General features: G+C 36.8%; 1 protein-coding gene across 11 annotated transcripts in view; it reads left to right on the forward strand.

Annotated features, from left to right (window-relative positions):
- LOC107867880 (exportin-4) overlaps positions 1-12,294 on the forward strand; it is a 109,284-nt gene that overhangs the window by 40,341 nt on the left and 56,649 nt on the right. For all 11 annotated transcript variants that reach the window (XR_007055075.1, XR_007055076.1, XR_007055073.1 and 8 more), the window contains 4 exons: positions 3,384-3,567; positions 5,935-6,046; positions 6,121-6,207; positions 6,336-6,474. Coding sequence is in view for 7 of the 11 variants with exons in the window: in XM_047411946.1 (XP_047267902.1) it covers positions 3,384-3,567; positions 5,935-6,046; positions 6,121-6,207; positions 6,336-6,474 (522 nt within the window). In the remaining 4 variants the exon portion in view is untranslated. The remainder of the gene's footprint in view (positions 1-3,383; positions 3,568-5,934; positions 6,047-6,120; positions 6,208-6,335; positions 6,475-12,294) is intronic.

The following is a 12,294-nucleotide window of genomic DNA, read 5'->3' on the forward strand; positions in this document are numbered from 1 at the left end:
TTCATGTCGTCTTCATCAAATTCAGGTGATATTTGATTCATTTCTTGAACAGAATTCTCCATTTCCAGTCACTAAACAAGAACCCCAGATCATAAAATCATTGGCATTTGCTAATTTCTGTAGTTAAATTCAATGTATTGCATTATTATCTAGTGGGTTTTTGCTTAATTGCTTTGACAGCAATGATGAAAACTAGAAAAGAAAACAGATTGTCGTCAACCCCCCCTTCCCATCATCGTTGTCTCCTGTTTTCATTAAAAAATTCTGAGGAATGCATTTTCGACGGAAAATCAACTTCAAAATTCTAAAATTGTTCGAATTTACACGTTCGAATCAATGCCGGAAACCAGTTTTTAATTTTTTTTTTTTTTAAAAGTTCAGCTTTTTGAAGAAAATGGAGAAGAGAAAATCGTCTTCTTCAACCCCCCCTCCCCCCCGCGTCTTCGTCGTCTTCACAACTCCAATGACGATTGATTTCGTCTTCACAGCTTTTTGTTCTTCTGGTCGCCATTGATTTTGTCTCCAATGGCGACATAGGATGATGAAGGGAAGTTGATGGAGGAGGGAGGGGTGAACAAGTTGAAGTTCTGCATTCCCAAGTTGAAATGCCATTCAAAGATGACGAGTTTTTTTTGCTATGTTAAAAGTGAAAATCTTTTTTTTTTTTTTGGAATACTGGGCAAGTAGCTGGAGAAGAAGAATGAAAGGGGGGGGGGGTATTTACTTTTTTTTTTTTTTTAAATATTATAATTCTTTTTAAATTATAATTTAATTAGTTATAAATTTTTTTAAAATATTTTTGGATTTAATGCCACGTGTCATGTTTTAATTCGTCATTTTTTCCACATCATCACGTGTATGTTGCACACACTTCGACTTTTAGCTGATTGACAAAAAAAGGCCTGATTGGATCAAAATTCGGGTGGGTTAGGGGCCTGATAGGTACAAGCCTTAGTGAATTTTTGGGACAACTTTAGGTGCCTAGCGATGACTTAACCCTTTTATTTTTACATGAATGCAATAGAAAGAACAAAGAGTCATTCATGTGCTTGATGTTTCCACATGCTATAGTTTTGTTGGTGTTGTATCTAAGAGTGACCAAACGCTTCCACAAGTGTAGCGTAAACAACAGGAAAATAGCCGAAAAAATGTACTCTGATGCAGGCAGCCTAGTTCAATTGAACCCCCCAAACCTTCACTTGTAAACTTTGATCTTATAACCAGTTTGTACTCAGCCTGTTCTATCCAACACCTTCTATTTGTCAAGCATAAGTTCCATTGAAATTAATGTGTTTACTCGGTCCTTGTTACATGAGAGGCTTCCTTTGAATATTATGCACGTATTTGGTCCTTTGTCGCTCGAACTCTTCGACAAGTGCAGCGTAAACAAGAGGAAAATTGCCGAAAAAATAAAAGTACCCTGATGCAGGCAGCCTGGTTAACTTGAACCCACAGACCTTCACTTGTAAACGTTGATGTTATACCCAGTTTGTACTCAGCCTGCAAGAAGCTTCTATCCAACACCTTCTATTTGTCAAACAAAAGTTCCATTGAAATTAATGTGTTTACTTTGTCCTTGTTACATGAGAGGCTTCCTTTGAAAATTATGCACGTACTTGGTCCTTTGTTGCTCGGACTCTTCAAAAATACCTACAGTTGCGTGTCAGATCCTCCAAATGTAGTGGATTTTTGGAGGATCTGACAAAGGCACGGCAGCATTTTTGGTGAGTCTGAGCAACATAGCTTGGTTGGTCCTGTTTACATGCGAGACTTAGTATGACTAACTGCTGTGGTTGAGAAAATTTTATATATCCATGATCTTGATTCGTTGCATTATGTATAGGAAAAGAAATGGAATGAACTCATCTGTTTCTGCATTGTCTTTTGCAAGTGTCTTGTGGCAGAGATGATCAGAAGATCGATTCTTCAAGGAAACTTTCTTAGCTGCATTGTCTTTCTGCATTGTCTCTATTCTTTTGGTTAGCCTAGTCATCAATGAGGCAGAAACACAAGGTCAAATCTTGAAACCTCCAAATTGAGTGTAGTTCAAGAACACAAGAACAAGAATCAAGAACTACAAGAAGGCAGCAACAAAGGGTAGGAGTTGTACACATATCCATGTCTATGAAATTTAGACCCCAGCCTAAACAAGAAAACACAGACTAAATCATTGGCTTGGAAAGAAAAGAGGTAATCGGTGACAAACAACAAAGAATAAACTTAAGTAAGGAAGATGTTATGAAGACCATGGAAAATTTCATTCAAGGGAATAGTTTGAAAAGAGTTCCGGATGCAGCATACTGTAGCTTTTATTCCAATAAAGAATGGGGCAAAGGAGCTGAGGGACTTCAGATCTACCAGAGGTTTGATAGGTAGCGTGCATATCTGTTAAGATAATCCCCAAAGAAAGTTACCAGTTTTTTTTTAAAAATATAAAATCTGTAGAGTGCTAACAGAGAAATTTAAAACAATGATTCACAAGTTGGTGGATAGACATAAAATGGAATTCATTAATGGAAGGCCGATAATGGATGCCTCTTTGATTGCAAATAATGTGTGGACTCATGGTTAAAGGGAAAAAACAGGGATTGTATGAAAGCTTGATAGACTATGTCTATTGGAATTTCCCTATCAGTATTCTGAAGGATGCATTTTGGAGAGAAATGGGTTAACTAGATGAAGTTCTGTAGCACAGTAAGATTCTCCATCTCGATCAATGGGTCACCTGAAGGATTTTTTCTTTCACACAGAGGGATGAGGCAAGGAGATTCTCTCTCTCTCTCTCTCTCTCTTTAAAATTATGGCAATGGAAGGCCTTAATGATGAGGAAAGCTGAAGGGTTGGTTGTTGGGTTTAGAGGTTTCACAGAGGGAGAGGGGAAGGGCTGAAAATCAGTCATCTATTATACACAGCTGACACACTTGTTTTCTAATATGCTAAAGTGGAACAACTTAGGCATTTCAGACTCATTTTTTTTCAGTTTTTGAAGCTGTATGTCTCCATATAAGATCTCTCTCTTCTAGTAAATGAAGTGTCTGATATGCATATATGACGACAACACTTGGGTGCTCTGTAGTACCCCACCTACTAAGTAGGGTATTGCTGAAGTGGGATGGAGTGATTATATGTGTTGCTAATTCATTAAGCTATTTCATGATGTCTGGTACACTGATCTTCATCACCACTCAATAGCTCTATGTACTTAATTATTTTGTTTTGCTCCAAGATACCTCATTTTCTTCTTCTTTTTCTTGGTAAATTCTCTCTTATTTTAAAATACCTATTGATTCTATTTTTCCTGTCAGATGTTGGATTGTTTCCACTATACATTCTAGCTACTAATCTTTTTAATAATTTATTCTTGTTCTCTTCATTACTTGTAGCCTGGATCCTCCTGGCGGGGTATACTTGTGTCAAGTGGTCACGTTGGGTGGCTTTTGAGCTTTTATGAGGTGCTGAGGCAGAAGTTTTCATGTGAAGGATACTGGATTGATTGTCCTCTTGCAGTCTCTGCTCGAAAGCTTATAGTTCAATTCTACTCCTTGTCGGGAACAATATTTTCATCTGGTACTCATACTAGCTCTCCATCAAGTTTGTCGTTACTTTTCTTTTACTACATTATTATTTTCATCTGGTACTCATACTAGCTCTCCATCAAGTTTGTCGTTACTTTTCTTTTACTACATTATTCCTGACTCCTGTGATTAAATTGAGGTTGTTTGCTCTTCATGATTGTCAAGTTGTTCATTAACGCTAATCGAGTATTGATCATATTGATGGTACCATAAAAGAGTGAATACCATTGCGAAGATGGAACTTTTCCGGCCTAATATACTATGTTATGGTACCATAAAAGAGTGAATACCATTGCGAAGATGTAGCTCTTCCGGCCTAATATACTATGTTATGCTCAACCCAGGCTCCAACTCCCATTTTTATTTCATGCCTGATAAATCTCATACTAAAAGGGCAGTTCGATGCACTAAGCAGGCTATGACGCAAGGTCTGGGGAAGGGCCCGACCACAAGGATCTATTGTATGCAGCCTCACCTTATATTTCTGCAAGGTGCTGCTGCGAAGGTTTGAATCATGACCTCTTGGTCAGATGACAACAACTTTACCAGTTACTCCAAGTCTCCCCTTCAAATCTCATACTTACTCATTTTGTTAAAAAAAATTATATTGCCAACATTTTACCATTTGTTCCTCGTTTTGTTCAATTGATATGGCTTAACTTCATGTAATGTTTTCCATCTTGCTTCTTATTTAATTATGCTTTGGTTTACTTTTCTTTATCTTGAGCCGGGGGTCTATTGAAAACAGCCTCTCTACTTCTGTGGAGGTAGAGGTATGGACTGCGTACACTCTACCCTCTCCAGACCCCACTTGATGGGAATACACTGGGTTTGTTGTTGTTGTTGTAATCTCTTAGGAAAAGTTGGGAACGTGTAATAATATGCTGGAAGTTTTGTAACTTTGAAGCCAAATACTTTTCTTGTATTAAAATGGACGAAACTACTCTAAGGATTTTGTGAAAAGGTGTAGAACTTCACAATATGCTTGTAACTTTCTATCTCCTACTCTACCTTTTATACTTATCGTGAGTAGTGGAGGATATAGTGGTGGGGCGTTTACCCATGCTCCCCTTCTTAGATCATGTATAGCAATGTTGTAGCTCTTCAAAAGCACTCAAGTAAATATGTGTGCACTCAAACTCAATACTTCATGTGGTGGCAATGATTATTAAGTGCACCTCTATAAGTGAGGCTTCTTGTTGTTTCTTTATCCTTCTTTTCTAGAATTGGGTTCACCAGGGGGATGGGTATGGGTATGTCCATGTCTGATGTTCCTTTTTAAGTTTTAATTAATTGTTCTTTTTTCTTTTTTGTTCTTTTCTTTTCTTGGTATATTCTTTAAAATTCCCATGTCCAACACATTTAAATTCCTAGTCTCTTTGTCACTGTTAAAATTTATACTCCCTCCGTTCACTTTTACTTGTGAAGTGTCGCTTCACTATAGTCAATTTGACTAATCTTCGCAGCTAAATTGAATCAAATTAATTCAATATTTTAAATTTAAATTTTAAATGTTCAAAAACTATACGAAAAATACTATAAATTGCAACCCTTCTTAGATTAATGTGATTACAAAATACATCTTAAAATATTGGTCTAAGTTTAAGGGGTTTGACTCTCGAGAAATGAAACATGACAAGTAAAAGTGAATGGAGGGAGTATAATTAAATGTCTATATTAGAACTAGTTGCAGTGGAATATGTAGCATTTTGTCAATGGGTTCAATTGGTCCCAACATTTTCGACACATTATATTATAGATATAAATGTTCAAAACAATACTAAAATTTCACAAAAAAAATAAAATTTTGAACCTATAATTTCTTTAGTGTATTGGATTCAATGGTAAGAACCTAAAGATTGAATCCACCAAATTCGAATTCTGGATCCACCTCTATTTAATAGTACACCCATTTTCATCAGATCTTGGATCTGCCCCTGATCAGGAGGAAGAGGAAGACAGTATCTCACGAAGTAATTAAATTACGAACCTATGATCTAGTTTAAGTACCACTATTATCTTTTTTTTCTTCTCATTTTTCTCCTTTACTATACCCTGATTTTGACACCTCGAGGATCGTGAGAACTTGACTTAAAGGTAGAAATCTGCAAACATCCTACCCTCCCCGGACCCCACTTGTAGGATTACACTGCGTATGCTGTTGTTGAGGATTGTGTGATCTTTCTATATGAATTTCTGTAAAAAAGGGATTTCATCTTACTGCTCATACCTTAATAGTAAGTGACAGCTGTCTTGATTATTGCTTCTGGCCGTCTTTTCCAATATATGTTAACTTTTCACAGTATTTAACGGTGGGAACTTTGGGTGCTCATTCGGTTACCTCTTTTTGTGGATGCAGGTGACGGGATTACTCAAAAACAGCACCTCCTGCATCTTTTGTCTGGAATTATACCATGGATAGATCCCCCTGATGTAGTTTCAAAAGCAATAGAGAATGGAAAAAGCGAAAGGTTAACATTGGCACCGATACCTGTCTATTTTCTATTAATGTGCTATGCCTGACCTATTTTTCAATTTTGTTCAGTGAATTCCTTGATGGATGCCGAGCCTTACTATACATGACAAATGTAACCACCCTGCTAGTATTTGATGAACTGCTGAAGTCTATAAGGTCAGCAGTAACCACCCTGCTAGTATCCGATGAACTACTGAAGTCTATTAAAATCATATATATGTTTAGTGGTTATCCTCCAGTTTTTCTCTGGTGAGAATGTTAATCACTTCTACTTTAATGCTCAGACCTTATGGCACACTTAGTTTGTTGTCCGCCCTGATGTGTGAAGTCATTAAAGACCTTATGGGAAACCACACTGAAGAGGAGACGTGGAGCTGGGTAGCACGTGATATCTTGTTGGACGCTTGGACTACACTTCTGATGGTATTTCTTTATAAAGTTTCCACTGATGTTACTGGAAAAGTTATGGGCTTCTGATGTTATTCGGCATGCTTGAGGTGCATTTAAGTACGGAACTTAGTTTCAGTGTTGATTGGGTACTTCATCTCGCTTATGCAACATTTCAGTTGTAGCACCAAAACACTAGTGTGTGGACCCATCCGGCCAAAGGCTCCCTCTTGAAGAGAGTGGCACTAAATGTTAAATGTTGCTGGTGAAGCGATATTTTAATTGATAAAATGTAATAAATGAATATACTTGTGTTCAGAAATTAGAATTTATAATTAAGTATAAGAAACTAATTGTGAAAGTTAAAGCTGCATAATGATACGAATATACCCTTCGTTATACTTTGGGTACGTATATATCCTTGCCGTCAATCTGTTGGGTTGTATATACCCTTCACCCAAACGGCGGGACACGTGTCATCATCCTAGGCATTTACGGGACACGTGGCATCATCCTAGACATTTACCCAATTTTTATTTATTTTACGAAAAAAGAGACAAATATACTCCCGAACTATTATAAATGGTACAATATACCCTCCATTTTACTTTGGGTATGTATATACCCTTGCCGTCAATCTTTTTGGTTGTATATACCATTTACCTAAACAGTAGTACACGTGACATTATCCTATGCATTTACTCAATTTTCATTTATTTTAACTGAAATAAAAATAACTCACCCAACAATCCATTCCCCAACCCAATTAAAACCCGAAATTAAAAGTCCAACCCGAGACCCAAAATTAAAAATCCGATTCAAGTGGCAACATTAAAACGATTAAGAAACCTCTCGTTCGTCATTCTTCTGTTCCCTCACTTCAAACCCTAGAATTTTTTGTCTATTCAAGCTCTAAATTTTTGTTCTCAGCACCAAACCTGATTTAATTTTTTGATTTCCTTTTTAATTCCATAAATTAGATATTACATCATGTTTGAAATTAGCTGTGATTCTATTACTAATTCAATGAGGACTTGTCTTTGTGGTGAAATTGCTTGTTCTTTCACTTTAAGGACTCCATCCAGCCCAAAAGATTGGGTATACATATACCCAAAGTTTAACGGAGGGTATATGCGTACTATTTATGATAGTTCGAGGGTATATTTGTCTCTTTTTGTAAATTAAATAAAAATCAGGTAATACCTAGGATAATGCCATATGTCCCGCTGTTTGGGTAAAGGGTATATACAACCCAAAAGGTTGATGACAAAGGTATATACATACCCAAAAGTATAACGAAGGATAATATGCGTACCATTTATGATAGTTCAGGGGTATATTTGTCCTTTCTTTGATATTTTTATATGGTTCTGAGAAATAAAGGAGAAAAATATTATTGGATTGTGTTGCCTACATTATTACACTGAATCATATTTATAGGCGCTACATTATAATCCTTTTCCATGTAGTAGGTTGTATACAATCATATTCCTACTCGGCTACTTCTGTAACAACACTCTCACCCAAGTTGATGCATATAAGTCATATCACATATGAATCAAGGTTGTTACTGATGTAACTGATATGGGGACCATTGAGGGACTTCGTGAAAAGTTATATATTGCTCGGATTCTTCGAAAATGTCAACGAATACATGTCAGATCCTTCAAAAGTAGGGTGTTTTGGAGGATCCGACATGGGTGCGGTAACCTTTTTGGTGAGTGCATCTACAAGTTGATCACCTGATTTCTCAAATTTCGTAATAATATCTTCTGAGAGTAGCTTTTCTTTGACAACTAACAAGTAACAATCAATTTCAAAGTGCTTAGTCATCTCGTGAAATATTAGATTTGATGCAAAATGAAATGCTGCTTGATTATCACACACAAGTTCTATCGGATTGATTTCTCCAAATTTTAATTTTTCGAACAAATGTTTGGTCTAGACAAGCTCACAAGTTGCAACAGCCAGTGCTCAATATTCTTCTTTTGCACTAGATCAAGTAACCGCATTCTGTTTCTTACTGTTCTAGTACACCAAATTTACCTCCTACTAAAACACGATATCCAGATGTTTGTTCTCTCTATCAGGAGGTGATCTTGCCCAGATATCAACATCTGTTTATCCAATGATTTGCTCATGGTCTAGATTCTCAGAGTAGTCCTTTGCCTGGAGCTGACCTTATATATCGTAGAATGTGGACAACTGCATCGCAACGACTATTACGTGGGGAATCCATAAACTGAGTTACAACACTCAACAACAACAACATACCCAGTATATTCCCACATAGTGGGGTCTGGGGAGGGTAATGTGTACGCAGTCCATATCACTATCTCAGATGAAGTAGATGAAGTAGAGAGGCTGTTTCTGATAGACCCCTGCTGGCTCAGGACTCGCAAGAAAAGAAATGTCAGGTCTATTTTTTTTTTTAGTAAACAATCCTCCATGTATTAAGGGGGGTTTGGCCAGACCATAGCTCTATAACATCATTTGCAAAAGAGTTGGTACTTGGGAGAGGGGGACATTAGACCAAAAACCTCTTCTTCCCATAAGAGGGATGGCACTCCAACCTGTGCAACGTAATATTCTACAATAGCTTAAAAAATAGAGCTTATATTGCACAAAAAAAGGACTAAAGTTAGTCTAACAGAAGAGGTTCTTGGGTAATCCTTCTTAGCAAAAATAGCTCCATGAGGGAGTTTGCCTGTATCTATATTGAAGCTTCCTTTCCTTAGTGTGATTCTGAAAGTCACCATGTTTTGTGTCCATCTTCATTATAGCTCTAATTTGCCTTGGCAGAGAAACTGCTGATGAATAAAGAGCTTTGCTTATATGTTACCCCCATATTAGCAAGCTCATCTGCTGCACTGTTAGCTTCCTATAATAGTGGTTGATCATATAGTTTCCTTGGCTAATCAGATTTTTAATTTTCGCCAATAGTGTCTTTAAGTTTCCAAGGGATGTTGGTCCCTTCTTTCAACATAGTGACCATAACTAATGAGTCTGATTCTACCTATATCTTGAGGTTTAAATTCTGGATGCACCATTCTAATCCTGTTAGCATGGTTTAGGCTTCTGCATGATTGTTTGATTGGTTATAGTATTCTTGGAATGCAATGATTATATGTCCTTACATTCTTTTTCCTTGTTGGATTCTATATATAATCCTGTTCCTATTTCTATTTTAACGCTTCCCCTCAAGCTAGTGCATACAAGTCATATGTTCCGAACTTGTTACAGATGTAACTAATAAAAGGATCAGTGAGCGAATTGGTGAAAGTATCTGCAATCTGAGTACTTGACTTCACAAATTTTGTAGCAATGTCTTCTAGAGTATCTTTTTTGATAAAGAGGCTGTCAATTTCAATGTGGTTTGTCTGCTTGTGAAATACCGGATTCATTCAATGCAATATATAGGGCTGCTTGATTATCACACACAAGTTCCATCTAATGGATTTCTCCAAATTTTAATTCCCGAGCAACTGGTTAACCCAACCTAGCACACAAGCTGCTACAGCCGTTGCTTTAGATTGTGCTTCTCATGCAAGCAGAGTCTGTTTCTTACTCTTCCGGGACATTAGATTACCTCCGATTAAAACACAATATCCAGATGTAGAGAGTCTATAAGAAGGGGATCTTGCCCAATCAACATCTATATATCCAGTGATTTGCTCTTGACTTCGGTCCTCGAAAAGCAGTCAAGATGCTTGGAGCTAACTTTATATATCGCAAAATGCCATGTGAAAAAGAAAGGAGAAAAATATTATTGAATTGTTTTCAAAATTATTACACTAAGCCCTATTTATAGATACCACATTATAGACATTATATAAAATCCTATTCCTATTTCTATATTAACAGTGAAAAGCTTTATTGCTATGCAAATGCTTAAGACCACAAATTTCGAAAGTCTCTGTACCATATAATCTCTTCCATATAAATTGGAATGGAGGAAGTATTATGTATGCAATTCTTTTCAAGTTTGGGCCTTTCTTTACCAAAGCATGTGCAGCACCTTAAGCCTAACAAACATGACATTTTTCTAGGCTTTTTACATTTGTATGCTAGACTTATCCTAGCTCACCTTTTTATTATAGCGGAAGAGAGGACATTATGCTGTGACGAGGAGTTAACAAGTCTGCATAGGGGACAATATGTGTTAAGTATTTTTGAGTAGAGTGCCCTGATTGTTTAATTTTTTTTTGCATCTGGAAAGCAATCTTACCGTTTCAACTGTCTAAAGATTTTGGAGGGTTAGCTTTCCTACTCCCAAATACCAATTTTCAAGAACACCATTTGATCTTGGAGCAGCGGTCCGACTGCCTATTTGTTTCTTTTTCGGACTCATCGTTAGGAGCGTTTTCCCTTTTAAGTACATGTCATGATGGAGGAGGAGGCGCTACTTCTCTATGCTATCATTGGTTGTATTGAGTTATATTTCTGTGTCACATGGTCGTGTAAACACTTCCCAAGTGGTTCATAAAGGTACTGGTCACCTCACCCGTTGCCTTAAGGTTTATATTAAATTAATCTTTCATAATTGTAGTTCTAGGACAATTGGTTTTCGTTTCCCTTCTCAGCTTAGATATAATCATACATAAGCAACAAGAGCTAGGAACTGCACACAGGTATGAAAACTTTAGAGACAAAAGTGTGCAACTGATGCTATTCAACAGGGCTGAGCTTCTTTCAGATCACCAACTATGTAGGAGTTGTGATATAAAATAGGAAAAAAAAAAGAAACAGAAATAACATGGGAGTGGTAGTCTAGTGGTTAGGGCCCTCCACCTTCAAACATGAGGTTTGGGGTTTGAGCCAGTTAGGGAGCAAAGTGGGAAAAGACCTATTGGAGTATCGTGCAACGTTTTTCTTTTTCTTTTTAAAGGAACAGGGTTGCCATATTTTTAAAATTAAATAAAATTGGGTCTTTAGGATATTTCTACAAGCACTTGATATGGAAAAACCGAATAGTTGTAAATTAACAATTCATATATCCAATCCATTCTGGATTGCGTTTTGATTATAACAGGAGTTGAAGTGGTTTGTTGCATTCTCTCTCTGTCTCTCTACCTTACCTTTTTGTTGTATTTTTTGAGGGGTTGGAAGAGGGTCGTTTTAGCAGCCTTTGGTGTACAGAAATCTGGTCGTGTGGGCTTACTTTCAGAATTTAATTAGTTTCCTTAAGTTGCGGAATTTGATGGCTCTTCAGCTTTAAATGCATTGCTTAAGCTTCACAGAGCCCGAGCCGTAGCCTATTTTAGGATTTCCTTGCCACAGGATGCAAAAATGTTGGCGGTGCAATGTCTCTCACTGATTTTATGTGGTTGTGAGATTCTCTATTGTTTCCCGAGTATTTACATGTTTACCCTGTTTGAAAAAAGCTAGCCTATCTTATAAACTTTGAAGATCTAAATGTGTGTAGCATGAAATACCACATAGGATAATTACATCCTATGCTGTTTAGACTCTTCAAAAATGTTGGTGGGTGCTTCGGATCCTCCAAAAGTACTGCACTTTTTGAGGATGATCCGACACGGGTGCTGCAACAGTTTTGAGAGTCTGAGCAACATAGATCACAACCTAGTATGGCATGGTTATGTTGCTGAAATTTCGGGGGTGTGTGGATTGTATTTTTTTTTTTTTTTTTAAAAATAAAAATTAAAAAGGTAGCTTATAAGCTAAAAGCTAAAATCTATAAGTTGGGAATACCCAACCTTTGGCTTTTAGCTTATTTTGTACTTTTTCAGCCTAAAAGAAAGTGCTTAAACACACTTTTTGTCTTTTCCAAACACCTCCAAAAATAAAATAGAGCTTAAAAACTTCGTAGTTAAAATATGTAAAATGCAACTTTTT

The sequence above is a fragment of the Capsicum annuum genome, chromosome 4, assembly GCF_002878395.1.
Source record: "Capsicum annuum cultivar UCD-10X-F1 chromosome 4, UCD10Xv1.1, whole genome shotgun sequence".
NCBI lineage: Eukaryota > Viridiplantae > Streptophyta > Magnoliopsida > Solanales > Solanaceae > Capsicum > Capsicum annuum.